We start from the raw sequence: 20,846 nt of genomic DNA on the forward strand, positions 1-20,846 counted from the left end.
GCATAAAACATGTAGGTCCCGTCCGGCAAATTTGTAGGGAAAAATCAAGAGCACGACGCAAATTGGAAGAGAAGCTCGGCCTTAGATCTCTTCGGAGGTTATCGCACCTTACATTTTTTTTTTTTTTATGTGAATAATGCATATGTATATATCCATTTATATAGCTGCTCATTTTTGTGGTTACTCATGTGTCGTGTTGATTTATTATATAATACAGCTGGTACCATATGTGATGATTTTTTTTTTTTATTCATGTGATTATTAATTTTTATAACATGTTTAATGTATTTATGTTAAATTTTATACTAAATATTGAATCGAACTAGTTACACAATTAATTCTCATTTTACAGTTTTGTAGCTCCGTTATGTCATGTAACTGTGAAACACAAATTTTTGTAGATCCGTTATATCAAGTGCCATTTTGTGTAATTCCCATCTTAAACCCGTAGCACAAATGTTTTCCTTGTCATTGCTAAATATATGGCTTGTTGCCATGTGCTTAATCAAGATTTGTAATTCTCCGTGAATTAAGTTTTTGTGTCAGTAATATAATTTCTGTCCAGGTAAATTAATCTTAGTAAAGAACATTTTCATCGTATTAGATTTATAGTATAGCACTTTTATGTCAAATATGTATATATGTACATAACCGTACATTTAAGTATATATTAGGTGAATTTCCCGTTAGACTTCTGTGATATTATATATTATTTTATCACAAACTGTTTTAAATTTATAAAATTTATATCCATTATAATATTATTTAACATATTTATTTCAAATTGCCCGCTTTGAAACTCTGTAATATCACGTATTCATTTGTTAATGTTACACTTTATTAATCTTTATTGTTATTTCTTTTTTTTAATTAATGAAAGTCTATTTAATTTGACAACAAATTTATTTTAATCGAACTAAAACCATAATTTTTAAGCTACACGAAAACTTAGTTCTTTACAAAACACTTTGTACTGTACTACATTTAAACGATAATTATTATACCGACATCTTAAAAAGAACCACCCTGCTACTTCGACAAACTGTTGGGGAGTGTTTTGATTAATTCAATTACCGCTGAACATACCCTTAACACGTGTTGTTGACAGTGTGGTATTTCGCGATTGTTGTTTAATTTTGGATTTTATATTCAGTATTTTTAGCCAAATTTAGAAATATATAGCAATTAAAGTCAACAAATTTTATTTTATTATTATTTTAGTTTATAGAACATTCGTCTTAAAAATGGCAATGCTTGCTGAAACGCGACAGAGAAAGCGTTATCTTTTAACGCCCCGGGGCAAGCCGCTATATGATGGTATGTAAGACGCAAATTTGTCTATAAAAATGGTCTATTTTTATTATATATCAATGTTATATATGTAGATGATTCCCTTTTCGGTACAAAAATGTTAAAGAAAATGGGATGGTCAAAAGGCAAGGGATTGGGCGCCAATCAGAATGGCTGTAAAGATTTTGTGCGTGTGCGTATGCGTAACAATTTTGAGGGCTTGGGTTATGAAAATCGTGACGATCATTGGACGCAGCATGAACAAGATTTTAGTGGTTTCCTCAAAACATTAATTGCTGATAATGACGAAGTTAAAGAAAGTGGCCCCAATGACGATGAAGTGCCCAGAGTAGGATTTGGTTTCGATGTGGCAACTAAAATACCCACCGCAGTAAAGCTCAAGGATGAAATTAGTGGTATTTCAATTGAGGAGAAATCAAAAATGAGTAAGGCGCGTGTACATTATCGCAAGTTTACCAAAGGAAAAGATATAGCCCAATATAGCGAAAAAGATTTGGCGAATATATTTGGAAAGAAAGTTGTTGAAACCGAACAAGATAATGGTGTATATGAATTGCTTACACAAATAAATTGGCCTCAAGCAGAAAAGAAAGCGACTACAAATTGCGACGAGGTAAAAGCAGTCAAATCGAATTTTGCCGGTGTGCAGACGGTAAGCACGGGACTTTCCGTAACTGATTATTTTAAGCAAAAAATGGAAGCAATGAAAAGTAAGCAAAAACAGCAAAATAATGGAAATTTCGAAAAGGCTCAAGAGGAAATAGTGGAGGATTGTGAAGCTGTAAAATCAAAAAAGAAAATTAAAAAGCGAAAGCAGCTGGAATTACATCATAAGGTGGAGACTAACGATAATCTGGAGGACACAATTGTTGTGCAAGAAAAGGACAAGGAAGAGAAACATAAGAGAAAAAAACTTGATACTGAGGCGACTGAGCTCTCTATGCAGGCTGAACCTGCATTTGAATATAATAACGAAAAGAAAAGGAAGAAACGCAATGCCCTAGAAGCTGTCGAAAACCCGCAAAAAGAAAATGCACAAAAACCGAAGAAGGAAAAGAAGTGCAAGAAGGGGGCGATCGAAAGCAGCGATGTGATTTCGCCGGCTCGAGAACAAAATGATTTAGACGCCGAGGAGAGGCGTAAGAAATCAAAGAAAGATAAACGAAATAAAGTACCATTGGACAATGAATTTGTGAAGCCTAAGCATGACGAGAATAAAAACGAAACGAGGGTGAAGGAGGATTCCATGAAAGGAGATAAGGAGCAGTCCAACAAAAGCGATGTGTGTTCAGAGGATAAGCTTAAAGAAAGTTTTGTAGCACAACAATCTAGTAAAGTAAATAAATCGAAAAAATCTGGAGTAGTGCGAGCGGCAGAAACATCCCAAAGGACTTCGACAAACAATGAATCTGTGGAAGAATACAATCAGAAAGAACCAAAGAAGAAAAAGAAACAGTTCAATAAGGAAGATGATGAACAAAAGTTCGACGCAAGCGATGTTGTTGCTGCGGATCAAGTGGAAGACAATTTAGGAGCGCAGGCAAAGAAAACAATACCAGCACAAGTTCAATCGCAAGAAATATACCAGAATTACGATATTCACGCATCTCAAGCGCTTAAAACGAAAAGAAAAAAAGATAAAAAGCCCACAACAAACGATGAAATCAATTTGGTGACAGAAAACGCAGCAGGTGTTGCATGTATAGATGATGCAGACGGTAAGAAAAATACAAATTCCAAAAGTAAAGAAACTTTGAAGACTACTTTTGATACTGAACTGCCCAATACAGATATAAAACCCACGGCCATTGAACAAAAAAATGATAAAAACGCTTCATCAAATTCAAAGTCGAGTAAGCAGAAAACCTCCAAAGATGTAGGTGAAGCCACAACAAGCACTAAAATGCTGACTCTTGACGAATTAAATGCAACATACAATTCTTACAATGTCTACACAATTTCGTCATTTTGTGCAGAAAAATTTCGTAATGTCGATTTAGAAAGTTTCAAAGGAGCAACACTATCACACTTGCCTGGTTATTCACACAACGCAACAGATCTACAATTGAAGATTGAAATTATGCCCAACGATGAGCGTCGTATTACAGATCTTTGGAATTGTAGATTAAATAAATATCAACAAGCTAATCCAAAAGCGGTATTTTACCAATACCAGCGTAATATGGTAAACGCGTATAAAGCGAAAGAGAAACGTTTACCACGTCTGCATATGAAAATGTTCAAACGGAAAAGAATATTTCAGTCATTATGAAATAAGAATTTGGTGTATATAGTGTGTAATGTAATAAATATAGTAATAATAAATCAACATCATTGGCCTGAGTGAATTCATTGCAATTTTATTTAAATTTTTCAATTAAATTAGGTTAATGTTATCAAATACGGTGTGAATGTAACCTAATTAATAAAAACAGTAGTCAAAAATTTATTGAATTTTCACTGCTGGAAAAAACCATTAAAATTTTGACCGCTGCAGACCATGCTGCGTGCTATGGAAGCGGTACAATAAACCTATTAGTGTAACATTACATATTTACATGTATTTTTTTTTTTTTTTTTTGTTTCGATTGCGTAAAATTGAATTCAAGTTGTACAACACTTAAAAATAAGCATGAAAATTAACCGAAATATATATATTTATATTAATATACGTATATTTTTAAGAGACAAAGTATGTGTGTTTATGTTTTTTGGTTCTTGCAATGCTTTCTTATGATTAAGTTTCTTCTGGCGATAAACTATTTATAGGTGGAAGTGATCGCTACCAGGTCTGTTGCTCGGGCTGGAAGAGAAAATTTGTTTTTTTTAGACTTTATAGTTGCATATATGAAATTTTAAGAAACTCAATCAACAATCGTCTTACTGAGACTTTATTTGAATTTCAAGATTAAAATGTTTGACCATTTGAATTGCTTACCTCATCTTCATCGGCTTCATCTAAGTCGCCATTCTGGTGCGCAATGCGTAGCGATCGTCGCACCGAGCCACGATAACCTGGACCAGAGCTGGGTCTTTTCAGTAAGGGATTATGTTTGAAAGTGTTAAGGTTGACATGCGAGTCCCACTAAAAAAAGTTTTTATTAGATATTAGACTTTTATAAGTGTGTTAGTACAATGGCTAACAACTATTAAGAAATTGAGCGTAATGATTCAATGCTCATTCTTAAGCGATTCTGATTAGTTGGTCGCCACTGTTTTCATATGCCGTTAATAGCTTACCGAACTTGAAACAATTTCCGACCGTACAGGATGCCACGACAAATCACGTACGATATCTTTATGACCCTCAATAGCCTCTTTTATTTGACCAGTTAGTACATCATAGACTTAAAAGTTGTAAGTAAATGAAATTATGCATTTTAAAAAAGGATAACTCTTCATATAAAAAAATGATAGTAATTGAAAACCTTTCAGCAGAATCGATTTAAAAAAAGTTTGAGCAAATACTGAGCTGCTCAACCCCTATCCACTTATAGTACTTTTGTTTTTGTTTTTCCCCTGAAGAATAGACACAGCTACAAATTAACACTTTGAATATAAAAAAAATTTCATAGCACTCCCATATGCCCTCACACATAAAATCAATTCGTTTGGGAGTGCCTGAATTTCATATGAAAGTGCAAAGGAAGATCACTTGCATATGAAGCCAAGGCACATCGGTATGATATTGTGGCGAATTTTAGCATCACTAGTAAATAAAGGCACAACACAAAAAGCAAGCTGCCACTCTTTCGTGTACATGAACAAATCAATCATGATTTACACACATACATAAAAGGCAACGAAGAGATAACACACACAGATGTAGTCATCAGCCGAAGTTGTTACTCACACATACACACGCATATATGTAGCTCAATTACCAAGCAGGAGAAGAAGCAGTTCTAGAAGGCGAACCGTCTAGTCTTTAGTAGAAATATGCGAATGAAGCAACGGAGAGTATAAAAGCAGTGCAAGCTGAGTAGTCAGAAATCAGTTTGATTTAAACACGCTATTGGTTGTGAAGTATAATTGTGAAGTACTATTCTCAAATTAGTCTCAATAAAGACCAGTTTGCAATACGGAATATTGGAGTTATTTATTCGCCAGTTCAGCGATTCGAACGTTAGTAGAAGGTTTCAAATAAGCGGAATTCCCCTAAATTCGTTACGATATTTAAATTTACACTAGCAAATTGACATCAAACAATTTTACAAAAATATAAGTGCACTGAGAAAAATTTTAACTAAAAATTTATCCATTAAGGGGACCATCAAAATTCTTTAAACATTTAAAATAAATAATTTTTCTTTTTTAATTTAAAAAATTTTCAGTGCACATATAGCTTTGTATATGTATTGTGTTTGCACTTCAATATAATAATTTTTGAACAGCCCTGATCAAGTATGAATTTTTTGTAATTCAAAATTTTGAATTTGAAATTCTCTTTTTTTATTTATATTCGAAGCAGCTAAGAAATTCTTACTGTCACCCTTTGTATCTCAATTTTAGAGTACCAAATATATTTTCGAATCTCGTAATTAATTTTTGAGTTCGTTTTCAAATGTTAAAATACATTTACATATTTTAATTTTAATTCTGATAGCCCGAAATTGCTTCACTCAACTAATAACTAGATACAGCAATTTTGCAGAATTCTTTGAAAAGCTAAAATCCAGTCCTTTGGTCGAAGTCATAGAATAGGGCGCAGTTTCAAAATTAAATTTTCTTTTATGATTTTTTGTATATCTAAGCAAAGCTTTAAACTTAAAAACTAATTTTCGAAATATGAGATCCAATTTGAATTAGATTGACAATAACTTTCGAAATTTTGATTACATTTTTAAATTTCGAAATTAAATTTGAAGTTTTGGCAACAGTTATCGAATGTAAAAATAGATTTTCGAATTTTGAATTAAATTTCATAACGTCTGTTTATATGAGTTAACCGGGGATTGCCCGTATCGCTTTAAATGTATGAAAACATTTATTTCAAGCAATTTTTAATTTTATAATTTATTTAATAATTTGGGAAAAATTTAAACAACGTGACATCAGGACGGACAAGACGACAGCTGTTTCGATTATACCTTGTAAATCTCTTCAAAGCCTTTTCTCCCGGGAGTGGGAGTCGAACCCGCACTCCTACGATAGTTGCAATGGTTACAAACGCATTCAGCTAGGTCATGCCTTAGTTGTTGTAAAGTTTTTCACAATTGCCTTCTTTCGCATATATTATCTTCTACACATCACATACTTCGTATGTAGTTATGGGTTGAAGGTATGCATGTTTGTAAGGCTGTTTTCAGAGAAACTTGGTATTGTTGCGGTTTTTGTTCTATTTATAGAACTACAACGAATTAACCAAATGTTGTCTGTTTATATGAGTTAACCGGGGATTGCCCGTATCGCTTTAAATGTATGAAAACATTTATTTCAAGCAATTTTTAATTTTATAATTTATTTAATAATTTGGGAAAAATTTAAAGTGACATCAGGACGGACAAGGCGACAGCTGTTTCGATTATACCTTGTAAATCTCCTCAAAGCCTTTTCTCCCGGGAGTGGGAGTCGAACCCGCACTCCTACGATAGTTGACAAACGCATTCAGCTACGTCGTGCCTTAGTTGTTGTAAAGTTTTTCCCAATTGCCTTCTTTCGCATATATTATCTTCTACACATCACATACTTCGTATGTAGTTATGTGTTGAAGTTATGCATGTTTGTAAGGCTGTTTTCAGAGAAACTTGGTATTGTTGCTGTTTTGTTCTATTTATAGAACTACAACGAATTAACCAAATGTTGTCTGTTTATATGAGTTAACCGGGGATTGTCCGTATCGCTTTAAATGTATGAAAACATGTATTTCAAGCAATTTTTAATTTTATAATTTATTTAATAATTTGGGAAAAATTTAAACGTGACATCAGGACGGACAAGGCGACAGCTGTTTCGATTTTACCTTGTAAATCTCTTCAAAGCCTTTTCTCCCGGGAGTGGGAGTCGAACCCGCACTTCTACGATAGTTGAAATGGTTACAAACGCATTCAGCTACGTCATGCCTTAGTTGTTGTAAAGTTTTTCCCAATTGCCTTCTTTCGCATATATTATCTTCTACACATCACATACTTCGTATGTAGTTGTGTTGAAGTTATGCATGTTTGTAAGGCGGTTTCAGAGAAACCGGTATTGTTGCTGTTTTTGTTCTATTTATAGAACTACAATTAATTAACCAAATGTTGTCTGTTTGTAAGAGTTAATCTGGGATTGCCCGTGTTGCTTGTATTTGTATTTGTATTTATTAGGCAATTCATCCCAGCACAACAATTTGGCAAAAATTATTTTATAGTGCTAGTCGGTAAAAGGCATAAAATAGGAACAATTTAAACTTGAAACTTAAGCTAATGACTATGGCTAAGAAAAGGTTACAATAAATAATATATTTAATAAATAGTAAATAAATAAATAAACGAATGATAGAGTACATTTGCTTAGAAGAAATCAGTATTTTAATTGTCTAGGTTATTATAGAAACTTGTTAATTCTTTATTGAAGAGCAGAGCATTGCTTATAAGCCTAAGTCTAGAAGGGAGCTAGTTCCAAAGACGTATGGAAGTAATGAAGAACTGGCGATCAGATATTAGCATACGATGTCTGAAGTGGGGAAGGAGAACAGATCTAGACGACTGGAGAAAATTTAGCCTCCGATACAGATAGTCGGGTTCCTTCATATATATTAATTTATGTAGCGTTGTGAGCGTTTTAAGTTTAATAAGGTTATCGAAAGAAATGTTTAGCAACCTGTAAGCATGATGAGAGACGTGGTCAAGTCTTTTCAACCCATAGACGTATCTAGCAATGTTGGTATAAACACCATTAAGTTTCCTATTACATACATAGTCACAATTAGAGTAAACCTCACAACCATAAAGGAGCGTAGGTATTAAGTACGCTTTTGCTATTAGTAGACGAATATGTAACACTTTTCCCACTGTGCGGAGGATGTGATCTTTCCATGTCAAGGTTTTGTTAAAAACTACACCTAGATTTTTTGCCGTGTCAACATATTCTATAATAGTGTTGTCTAAAATTAAATTTTCCATTTCACTTTTATCTAGTGACCTTCTATGAATGACTATACATTTCGACTTCTTAGGGTTAAGATATAAGCCGTTCATAGAAGCCCACGTACCAATTTGACACAAATCGTAATTTAAGTTATTAATACATGAACTGGTACGATCACTAGGACAGCACATATACAATTGTACGTCGTCAGCATAAATGTGAATATTACAATACTTGAGAACACCAGGCAAATCGTTTATATACAAAACAAATAACAGGGGACCAAGGATTGATCCTTGTGGGACTCCTCTTAAAACACCGACGAAGTCAGACTTTCTGCCTGAGTTCGGTCGGCCAAATACGATCTAATTAGGGCTGTTGCACAGTTGGAGAAATTAAATAGGTTGTCCGGATTCTTGCAGAGAACGGTGTGGTCGACCGAGTCAAACGCTTTTGAATGGTCGAGAAGAGTCAGGAAAGCAGTAAAATTTTTGTCAATTTTTGCTTTAAATGTATGAAAACATTTATTTCAAGCAATTTTTAATTTTATAATTTATTTAATAATTTGGGAAAAATTTTAAACAACGTGTCATCAGGACGGACAAGGCGTTTGTAACCATTTCAACTATCGTAGGAGTGCGGGTTCGACTCCCACTCCCGGGAGAAAAGGCTTTGAAGAGATTTACAAGGTATAATCGAAACAGCTGTCGCCTTGTCCGTCCTGATGTCACGTTGTTTAAATTTTTCCAAAATTATTAAATAAATTATAAATTTCATAACTTCAAAATGGTTAATTTTTGATGGCAATCAACAGTTCTAAAAAAAAAATGGAGAATTCTTACATAAACTAAGAAACGGTAATCCTTTGAGTAAGGTTATAGAAAAGGCAAATCAAATTTCCTTGTGAACTCCTTGTTTTGTATTTCTTATGAGAAGTTATAGTTTAAGAATGCTTTCTCGAAGTTCGCAAGCCATTCGGGAGTTTTGGCATTTCGAAAAAATTTCTGAGTTTTAAAATTCTTTGGGTATTTTCAAAACAAGAGTTTGAATGAAGAAAACTATTTAACCTTATATCAGAATAAAACTGATCGAATTCGCAGATTTTATATTTAATACCTCTATTTTAAATTTCGAAGTTTAATCAAAATTTGAGTTTTTGTTTTAATGCAGTTTTTAAAATCACATGTCAAATAGAATTTCAGAATATAGCTAAAGCCACAAGCAAATACTTACTTATGATTCTGCCCGTGCCGCAGCCAGTGTAGATATAACGTTGACCCGTTTGTAGAGCTGGTGAGAATTTTGCACGCAATAAACTCTTTGTCACACGATGACCTCGATATGTCATTACACTAACATCACCTTCCAATGTTGCTTTTGGATTATAATCTATTAAGATTTAGACTCGTAATGTACACATTTATCATAAATGCCTATCTAAATAAAAATGCACCAACTCACAATCACGTGGCACCGTATCCCAACGATAATCCCATGGAATTAATGGCAGTTTAACTTTATTCAATTTATTATTCGGCGTTGTCATACGTAAATCCCAAATTTTTATACTTTGATCTTTGGAATTTGTCAATAAGTAATGTCCATCATTACGTGGATCAATATAAGTAATACCATCCAAATGACCTCTGAACACACCAACTGGCGTATGTCTTGATTGTGTTGTATTATATCTGCGATTGCTACTGCTCGAACTAGCAGCATCTGACGAACCAGTACAACGTAAATCCCATAATTTCAATATACCATCATTGCAACCAGTTACAAATACATTTGAATCTTGATCGCTAACAAAACTCACTGCATTTATATCGGTTTTATGATTACGTTGGGCATTTATGGTACGTACAGTATGTGTCTCGCGATCCACTATATATACCATTGAGTTATTTGAACCACCGAGTATACTTTGCCCACATGGTGTAAAGCGTAGAGAAAATACTCCAGAACGTGAATTATCGGAATTTAAATTAAACCACTGAAAATCTCTACCATCACCATTTACTGGTAGTACAAAAACTGAAGGAGAAACGAACTTATTCATTAAAATCTATGCAACTAAATGAAAAGTGAAATGAAACTTACATGTATCCGCCCATGTTGAATAGGCGAAAAATTGTCCACAAGGACTAAAATCTACATCTAAAATACTCCAATTGCATACCTCAGCTGTTATGCGATTTATACGGTGGTATGTGCCTTTTGATGAGTCAAAAACGCGAAGAATTGAATCTGAAAGTATACAAGGAATCAAAGAAAACGTCTATATTTGCATCTAAATTTTGGGCCGAATATAGATTCAGGGTAATTGAACATTCGAATCAAGATAGAGAATAGGGCCTGTTGTTGTTGTAGTGATAGAGGTAATTCCCGAAACATCGATAACACTACCCAAGGCCTTTGGGGAGTGTCCTTATCGCTAGAACAACAACAAAAACAATAACAGTACAAATTCAAGTCTGTTGAGGGATTATCTTAGTATATTACACCTTTTGCTTATCACTCTAAATATTGTTGTTGATGTAGCAGCGGCAATCAGTATTCTCTAATAACTCTTAGCTTTAAGCATTACAGATTCAAGTGGTTGATAAGCGCAATACAAAACTTTAAAGCTCCAGAGCTCCTGTTGTTGTTGTTGTAGCGATAAGGTTGCTCCCCGAAGCTTTGGGGAGTGTTATCGATGTGACGGTCCTTTGCCGGATACAGATCCGGTACGCTCCGGTACCACAGCACCATTAAGGTGCTGGCCCGACCATCTCGGGAACGATTTATGTGGCCACATTAAACCTTCAGGCCATCCCCTCCCTCCCAACCCCAAGTTCCATAAGGAGCTTAGCGTCGCCAGAGCCTCGTCTGTTAGTGAAACAGGATTCGCCGCGGATAGGTGAGGTTGACAATTGGGTTTGGAGAAGCTATATGTTGCGCTGGCAACCAGCAGGGTTGCGCTACACAGCCCCTTGAATCTGGTATTTTAGTCGCCTCTTACGACAGGCATACCTACCGCGGGTATATTCTGACCCCCCCTAACCCGCTGGGGGAGCTCCAGAGCTCCTGCAACCCAATTGTCAACATCACCCACGCGAGCGGAATCCTGTTACAAATACGAATGCATCATTCACATATTTAGCAAGCGATGCTCTGGCATCCCCAAACTCCTGATGGAACTAAAGGTAGGGGCGGGATGGCCTAGAAGGTTTAATATGGTTGTTGTTGAAACGGGTGTTAAAGGTATTGGTTCCACATTACAATCAAAGAGATGGTTGGTGTCATGTCGGGGGTTGATTCTAGATAGGTAAAAATTTAGTCTGTTACGTTATCCAGAACAAGTTGAGCTAGAGTGACTCGCGTTTCCCTGGAGAGTATGCGTTCCTGCATAAAGGTCCGACGCCTGTTTGTGGAGTTCACTGAGGACCTGTTTGTTTTTTTGCTTCATACGGCTGAGTTCTCAGGTGCGGTATTTCCTCAAAATGCTTACGGAGATGACTCCTTAAGCCCCTAGGCGGTGTTGGCTCATCAATCAGATGTCTGTTGGGATGCCCAGGTTTCTTGGTATTCAACAGGAACTGTTTGGTTAGCATCTCATTTCTCTCCCGGATGGAGAGTAATCTCGCCTCATTATGTAGATGGTGTTCTGGGGACATAAGAAGACAGCCCGTGGCGGTATTTTGGCAGGCCTGTAGCTTCTTCCAGTGAGTAGTTTTTAGGCTTGGCGACCATATAGGGGACGCGTAGCATGCAATCGGCTGGCTAATGTGGTCATATTAATCGTTTCCGAGATGGTTGGGCTAGTACCTTTATGGTGCTTTTTTACCGAAATGTGCCGGATCTATATCCGGAAAAGGACCATCAATACCGACAACACTCCTCAAAACCTTCAGGGGGTGTCTTTAACGTTAATACAACAACAACAACAACAACAACAACAACAACAACAACAACAACAACAGCTAGGCAAAGTGAGGCAACCTAGAAGGTGGATACCAGGGCCCCTGTTAACAATCGATTTTTGTTGTTGTGTTAAAATTGGATTTTTCGGCCACGAAACTTATCGAAATCCAAGAACTGGTCGATTAGTGATAGTCGAATATTTTACTTAACCGCCAAATACACGACACGAACATTTCCGCGAACATTCCGCAATCTTGTTCGCAGCTTTGGCCATACACCATACGAACTTTTGGCCGAACATTAGTTCTCTTTCAGACAGCGATGATGTGCTGCAGCAATATTGCTCATTATCATTATTCTTTTTAATTCTATTACAATAATCTTTGCTTTTTACTTGCCACAATGATGGCAAAGATTTATACATTTCAATAAATTCACTCAGAAATTTTTTATTGTCCATTTTACTTTTCCGCGCACGTCTGTTCCGTTCAGAAATTACTACGATTATGAGCTATTTCGCCATACACGCACGAACAGTTCGCCCAAATGTTCGCCAAAAATTAAAATATTTTGATTTTTGGCGAACATTTGCGCGAACTGGCAAACACCACCGTACACGACAGTAAAGGTCGCAGAAACATGATATAACGGGAATGTTCGCGGAAATGTTCGTGTCGTGTATTTGGCGCTTTAACAACTGTTGTTAATCGACTAATCAATTATTCGAAGTCGATGTTCAAGGGTACCCGATTCATATCCGACAAAGGTCTGTAAGCAAAATTAACAGTTTTCTATACTCCCCAATGTGTTTTTGCAGTTAATACAAATAACAACAAAAGCGGTAGTCACAAGATTTACCAACTAGATAGGTCTAAGTACTCTTATAACAACAAAAACACTTTTGACAGTTTACTTATAACTTTAAAGGCTAGGGCGTTATAAATAATTCATAACGACCTTGAACTAAATTTGATAAAAATACTACTTACAACACTAAAATGCTACATACCTTGGCAAGCTGTAATCAATTTGCTGCCATCTCTATTAAATTTGCAAACAAAAACTTTAGCTTCCAATGACATAAGACGTTCTTCCTTATTGTTAGGTACAAATAGATTTGCTATGCGACGTTGTTGATTTGGTGTAAATGAACCAGCTGGATGTGCTGCAATGCCATTCTCACGTTTGAGTAGACCACGTGTCAAGGACCAACGATCACTGGGTCGATTGCTATTTGCTGGCAATGCACATAAGGCTTTAATTTCTTTGTACAACATGGTATGCTGCATAAAATAAAGAAAAGTAAATACTGTAATCATGTATAAAGTAGTTTTCGGGGGTGGTAATCAACTTACGCGAAATGTTCGCAAATCTGGTTTCTTTCGTATCACAGGCATTTGCGTTGTTGGCCTTTCCAATGGATTAAATCGTTCCAAACGTTCCAATTGGCTCATAACAGTACCAACTGCCATACTTAATTGCTCTCCAAGCATTTCATCCACATCGTCATCTTCGAAATCATCTTCAGCAAATTCATAGACGATGTGATTACCCATACCTCCTCTCACACTCCACGCTAATTAACTGCGCCTTGCTTTGCTTGATCTCGTCCGTGTTTAAAGTTTTATGGTGATATTTCTTTAGCAAAACTATGCACTCGAAAATATATAGACAAGATTTTTTTTCTTTCAGCAATTTCTTTTTAATTGCTTCTTGTTTATTTATTTGCTGGCTTTCAGATGATTTTGCGTATGTGTTGCTGTGACCCACAATTTGTTAGAGGCACACAGAGACTTGCGCTGTAATTTTCCCTTTTTCATCAGTCTTGGACGCAAAATTTGTTAAGAAAATATGTAATTCTTGGCGTTTAAGATTTTATACGTTTTTCATAAATTTTCTGTTCAAGTACCTCGAAAATTGAAACCTTTTTCTTGTTGCACCAGCACAGTTATTGCAATGTCCAATGAAAACAAAGAATACAAAATACACAAATCGATGTTGCCATTTAATTGAATTTTTTTGACATTCAAGTTTTGACAAGAGCTCTGTTATAAATATGTTCTGACCTCTGTAAATACCAAGGCGAATCTATACCAGGTGGCAAAGCGAACTCAATCAAATCGCCGTGCAGAAGAATGTCAAGTCAAAAGAAAATTTTCATAGATTTCGATTAACTGACATTTTATTGTACAAGGCTTTGTATGGAAAATTATCAAGAAGAAGCAATCAGCTGATGGGATAAACTCCACCTGTGATGAATTCGCCTTGGTATATACAGAGCTCTGTAATTGAACTGTAATTTGACATTTTCTTTCCACATTGTTGTTTTTACTCAGTATTTTGTTTTGTTTAATTGTTCTTAAATAACATGGGTGCACTCATAGAAAGCAAAAAAGAATGTCGTCGTCAACAATAGCCGCGTTTTTTTACACGCGTATACGTTTACGTTTGCGCGTAAATAAAACGCTTATCCTTGCTTAGATAATGCTTAGGAGACCCATCTAGCGGCAGTGGTTAAATAACTAGCAACAAAACAGGGTGTACCTAAAATCGGAGACACAAACCTCTGGTGGCCATAACGTATAACATATAGCTGAATCAGTTGCGATGAATATTTGACACGCATAGAATACATAGAATTAGTGTAGAGGGTGAAACATAGACACATATATCAGTTACATCTGAAATTTAGACTAATTTAATCGCAGCAATTTCAGAGGTGTATTTAAAGTTTGACGCTTAGCAGTCCATATAAAGTTTAAGCGTAAACGTCTATAGATGTAAAAAAAAACACAACTAATGTATCATACATTGTTGCAACGGCTGGGCAGAAAAGGTTGGTCAAATTCGTTAATTGTGACAAAAACACATATCTCATGCTGATTAATGCTTTAATCAGATATTGAGATAACAAAAATCAATGAAAGAGGGATACTGAGACAAGCACGGAACTCGCGATGGAGTTACCGTGCAAACGGGTGCCATTTACCCGAAATGGAACTGTTGGGTTAGATAGTCCTCCCCACCCTCACCAAGGCTGCTTGACTTAAACACCTAATTCAGCCGATGGTAATTCTATACGACAGCATGACACTGCTAATACGCGTCCAAAAATATCGCGTACTGACCTCGACAACAATAATCCGAAGACGGAAAAGAAACATTTTATCTCTATCCGGAGACATTTGCAGTTGAAGTTAGAGATTTTCATGTGGTTGTTGTAATGTTGGAGTACCCACAAAAAAAAAATTGTGAACATAAGTGTCTTAGCGCGGATATAGTTTTGGTCTCCAAACCGGTGTTGGGCCCACCCAGGGTAATTTTTTATAAGCGCGGCCGAAGCCGCCAATGCAGAAAGGTGTTCTGCGCAAAAATACTATGGATATTTCTTCATTGCAAATATCTCCGGACAGAGACACCTCTCTCGATATTCTTGGACGCGTATTAGCAGACGACCCCTGTTCTAGACTTTTACCAAAAAGAGTTCTTCTCAAACTCATGAATTATAGCGAAATTATAGCGTAGACGTGTGCATGTGTAGGCGTTTCTTAACGTTTTATTGCGAAAAAACCGACCACCTCCATAGGACGTATTTTGCGTTTGACTGGTTGCAACTGCCCGCGGTGGCATTCTACTATATATGGTAAATTCTACTATATATTTGTGAAAGTATGTCTGTATGTATGTTTGGACTTGCAGCCTAAACCACAGAATGGAGTCGAACGAAATTTTGCCATGACATACCCTGAGTGCATCAATCTATGGTAAGCTATATAAAAAAATTGTTCGACAAGGGGGCGTAGCACCTCCCATACAACTGGAATTTTTCGTAGTCAATATATCTGAAAGTATTAAGGCTAGACGACTGAGATTAGGTGAGTGATTATATGAGACCAATCCCTACCCCCTCCAGAAAAATTGGGTATAACGAAAGAGGGGGCGTGGCACCTCCCATATAACTGGAATTTTTCGTTGTCAATATATCTGAAAGTATTAAAACTAGACAACTGAAATTAGGTGAGAAGGTATATAAGACTAATCCCTAACCCCTCGGGAAAAATTGCGGATAGCGAAAAAGGGGCGTGGGATCTCCCATACAAATGGGGGTTGGGATTAGTCTAATATATTAGTCTATATAGTGCTGCTTTTATTTATACCCGAACGACGTCGGGTACTCTGCTAGTTTATAATAATAATGACCAGCAAAAAATTTATATAAGCATATTTGCATAACAAAAAAATATTCACAAAAATACTTACAAATTCGCACAAATTCACCACAAATTAATTCTGTATACTTATGCCTGGTTTTTCAGTGCGAGTTTAAGCTACAGTTAAAGTTGACTAGAGTTTAAGCGGGAGTCATTGGTGCCGTATGTCGTATCGCTGTAGTCGTATCCCTAACGTAATCAGCTGTTTATCGTTACGACGGTAAACCAAAAACCAATTGGTTGGCTACGATACGGTTACGACCTTAGCGGCACCAATAATCGATTGCATTGATTCACATAATGTTGGTCGAATCAGCTGTTATAAGGTTACCGATACGGTTACCGATAAAGCACCAATGTTTGCAGCTTTAACCTTATCACTGTGTTCGATAACATAAAATTTCGCTGCTCATCTCAGCTTAAGCGGTCGAAGTGGCAGGGTTAAAGCCGGAGTCATTGGTGCCGTATGTCGTATCGCTGTATCCGTATCCCTAACGTAATCAGCTGTTTATCGTTACGACGGTAAACCAAAACCCAATTGGTTGGCTACGATACGGTTACGACCTTAGCGGCACCAATAATCGATTGCATTGATTCTCATAAGGTTGGTCGAATCAGCTGTTAAAAGGTTACCGATACGGTTACCGATAAAGCACCAATGTCTCCAGCTTAAACCCTAGTCAACTTTAACTGCGGCCGCCGTGGTGTGATGGTAGCGTGCTCCGCCTACCATACCGTATGCCCTGGGTTCGCACCCCGAGCAAAGCAACATCAAAATTTTAGAAATAAGGTTTTTCAATTAGAAAAAAAATTTTCTAAGCGGCGTCGCCCCTCGGCTGTGTTTGGCAAGCGCTCCGAGTGTATTTCTGCCATGAAAAGCACTCAGTGAAAACTCATCTGCCTTGCAGATGCCGTTCGGAGTCGGCATAAAACATGTAGGTCCCGTCCGGCCAATTTGTAGGGAAAATCAAGAGGAGCACGACGCAAATTGGAAGAGAAGCTCGGCCTTAGATCTCTTCGGAGGTTATAGCGCCTTACATTTATTTATTTATTTTTTTATTAAACTCGCACTGAAAAACCGGACATTAAAGAAGTAAATAACGGTATTAAAAACAGCTCGAAGTTGGCTGCTGCAAGCACGAAAGTAGAAAAAATGTCACTTTGATGAGTTCGAACGTGTTTTTGGACTTAACTTCGAACTGCATGCTTATGGAGTCCATTCCGTAAGAATATGAGTATTTAACTCAAGTGTCAAACGCCCGCATACGTCTTCGCGTGCTATGGAACTTCACTTTTATTGACCGTCCTGCGTTTTCTTTTGTGTTGTGTGTTTTATTATCCTCGAAAACTTCACGTTTCCATGACGTGGGCCCAGGAAGACGTTAAAGGTAAATAGTTAAATGAAGATGTTGAAGATGGGTTGGAGAAAGCAGGTTATCTGTGGGCGGATATTGTTGTGGTAGCAAAGCTTTGCCCATTCAGTGGGTTCTGTTTTTGTTTTTGTAACGACAATGACACTCTCCGAAGATTTTGTGCGGTATTATAATGGCTCTTTGCCGGACATTAATCAGGTACGTTCGGGATCAATTTGATTTGACCATATCAAACCTTCTAGGTCTGGGCCCGTGTTACGTGTTACGATCAGTGACTGAAAACCATTTTGACTCTAGCAATAACTATGCAACTGTCAAACGTTTTTTGTTTTTTAAATTATAATATAGAATGAATCCAACGAGTACTATTTGTCGCTAGTTCAAATATGCCGTTAATCCGATCCACCTTTCAAGAGCTATTGTGATTTAAAAAATGAGTTTCGATCACGAATCATAACACGTAATACGGGCCCTGTGAAATTAAGTCGTCTCTTACGACAGGCATGCCTTCTCTGAAAGCTTTCTTAGCTCGCTAACCCGCTAGGGGATACCAAAAGTTCGCCACTGAGGATCGCCGGCTAACCGATTCATTTTTTTATTTCGGTACCTAAGAACTTACTTTCGGGTAATACGGTCCCTAAAGCCCAGTTAAGGTTAGGTTAAGATGAACTGGCCGGTCGATAAAGACTGAATATGTCAATAGCGTTACGAGAAATTGTTTGACAACCAAACGTAAAACCTCAATTAAGTACCAGCGGGTATGTTATAAAATAACTCCGTCCTTTTGGCATGTTCTAGAAGTATTTTAGGACCTAGCTTATCAGCTGTCTCGAGATCTGGCAACTTTGTCGCTCCTAGTATGTGGAGCCTTGATCTCGAGAGCGCAGGACACGAACACAACACGAGCTCAATCGTTTCTTCCTGCAGCCCGTACTTTCTTCATCTGCTGTTTCTGATGGATGAAACCTAATTTATAAATATGTGACGTTTAGTTAGAATGCCTATCAAGAGCCTTATATCTTTTCTCATTAGAGTGATCTTAGAAATTTTGCAGCCGCCTCCTTCTTCCTACGCCTTTCCTGCTTGATAAATCATATGCAACAGCTGGCTCCTTTTGATTTTTCATAAGCAGATTGGGACCTCTACCGCCGATTCATCGATTGCAGCACACTCCTTTTCCAACTCATCCTCCTTTTTTTACCTTCTCTCCTTTTATGACAGGGAAACTAGTCTATGTGCATGATCCGGCCTGAGTTAAGTCTCTACAATTCTTGTTTGCATTCCGGGATGATAATCTTGATGAAGTACTCCGCGAGATTATTGCCTTAATGTCTGCCTGACTATCAATATATATTGACGCGATTGCAGCTTAAACACGCTTCCTCCAGAAAATTTGCTGGTTTATTCACGGCTACAATCCCCGCCTGAAAGCCACTAAAGTTACCTGGCATCCTGTAGGATCTACTTATTTTTGGATCACCACAGTAAACATCAGACCCGGGCCCCTCCGTTGAAATTATTATCTAAATCGTTTAAAGGAAATTAAAGGAATCTGGCAGTTTCAACAGGCTAGAATTTAACCTATTTCCAAGTTCATATCAAAGCTGAGCCAGAATGACTCCCTGTGAAGTGTAACTTCTTCGTATGAAGTAGTCAGAAATGTGGTTCTAATAAAAGCGTGAGAGGGTCCTCCCTCAGCCAGCACCCATCCTTGTCAGAGCTTCACATGCTTAATATGTGAACGTATACATACATTGGGTGGTAAAAGCTGAGTAGCTATAAACCAATATATTGTACTGAAACAACTCCTTGAATGCTGTGGTAGTTGTTTTTTTGTAGGTTTGCAACTTTTCCATGTGGGTCTCTTACAAGACTAATAACGTAAGATCGACCGGCCAATTTGTCGCCAACATCGCCGTCAGCATGACAGCAGACAAAAGACTTGAGGAAGTCTGTATTTTGAAGTTAATGGTGGCTGGAATTGTGTTCGAGCAGAGACGATGATCGAATGTCACATACTATAAGTTGGATGCCCAATTGTTGTGTTCTCGTGGCCGTAGATTTGGTCAGTGATAGTGCAAAATCACGCATTGGCCAGGGGAAGGTTTATGATGTATTAAGGGGAAATTTCAATATAATTTTTTAAGAGTTTACCATCAAGAATGAACTTCACTAATTATATGCATATGGCACAGTTTCTTCGGTACTGTTGAAAGGAGAAAAACCGACCGCTGCGATTCACCCACCAGGCTTAAGAAGAATTATACCCGTGCCTGTTTTCTGTATCAGGAATGACGTAGGAGGGCATTAAAAGCTTTTCAGCAAACTCATATGTGGTAGCAAATACAGTTCGAAGACGGCAGGAATGCTTGACCATATCTCCTTGGATGTATATTGCACTACATGAGGTGGCACTACATTGGTAACACGAAGTAGGGACTGAAGGACTGCTCGACTAGGACATTTGTACGAATGTATAGGTAAGACGCTACGCTTCTGAGGGAATGCATTTCAAAAGACGATTTCGAGCCTCAATCTTGATTCTCGCTCCTCTAAATTATGTTGTGAGAACGACCATATGACGGTCTAATAACTCCTTCAACCTGCCTGACTGATTACACAAATGCTACCATACACATGCATATTAATAAGAAAATTTACCATGCAACAGCCACATCCTACCCAACCGAGAGCTGTCCATTGTTTGGCCAACAATCAAACCGCCCACTAGACGTAATTTTGAGTTATAATAAAGAGAAAAAGGAAATAGCTTGTAATAAATTCTGTAATAATTTGTTTCGCTGCATATCGATTACTGTGCAAAAGATATTTGAGCGAGGAAGTGAATGGTTGAACTTGCTTTAGTGAACTTGTCACATATTTGTGGATGCAGACGTTTGGTAGGTAGGTTAGGTAGGTAGTTGTCCCCTACGAAATGTGAAGTGGGCTGTGCTGTTGTGGTTAAAGGGTAAGCAAG

The 20,846-nt window shown here is 37.1% G+C and overlaps 2 protein-coding genes across 3 annotated transcripts; one reads left to right on the forward strand and one right to left on the reverse strand.

Moving 5' to 3' along the window:
- The first annotated feature begins 1,022 nt into the window (after window positions 1–1,022).
- On the forward strand, window positions 1,023–4,070 carry LOC137245030 (uncharacterized protein DDB_G0286299). Of its 2 annotated transcripts, XM_067775022.1 has the most exons (3): window positions 1,023–1,317; window positions 1,386–3,029; window positions 3,102–4,070. In XM_067775022.1, the coding sequence occupies exons 1-3, from the start codon at window positions 1,245–1,247 to the stop codon at window positions 3,581–3,583; spliced, it is 2,199 nt and encodes a 732-aa protein (XP_067631123.1). In that variant the 5' UTR covers window positions 1,023–1,244; the 3' UTR covers window positions 3,584–4,070. The 2 variants fall into 2 exon arrangements, with proteins under 2 accessions (XP_067631123.1, XP_067631122.1); XM_067775021.1 differs by having other exon boundaries at window positions 1,026–1,317; window positions 1,386–4,070.
- On the reverse strand, window positions 3,651–14,282 carry LOC137245031 (DDB1- and CUL4-associated factor 11). Its single transcript, XM_067775023.1, has 9 exons — window positions 14,195–14,282; window positions 13,641–14,109; window positions 13,295–13,568; window positions 10,483–10,629; window positions 9,841–10,416; window positions 9,613–9,768; window positions 4,552–4,658; window positions 4,250–4,396; window positions 3,651–4,114 (listed from the first exon to the last, which is right to left on the reverse strand). Exons 2-9 carry the CDS (start codon window positions 13,839–13,841, stop codon window positions 4,094–4,096), a joined length of 1,629 nt encoding a protein of 542 aa, XP_067631124.1. The 5' UTR covers window positions 13,842–14,109; window positions 14,195–14,282; the 3' UTR covers window positions 3,651–4,093.
- Window positions 14,283–20,846: the final 6,564 nt, after the last annotated feature.

The sequence above is a fragment of the Eurosta solidaginis genome, chromosome 3 (assembly GCF_040869045.1).
Source record: "Eurosta solidaginis isolate ZX-2024a chromosome 3, ASM4086904v1, whole genome shotgun sequence".
NCBI lineage: Eukaryota > Metazoa > Arthropoda > Insecta > Diptera > Tephritidae > Eurosta > Eurosta solidaginis.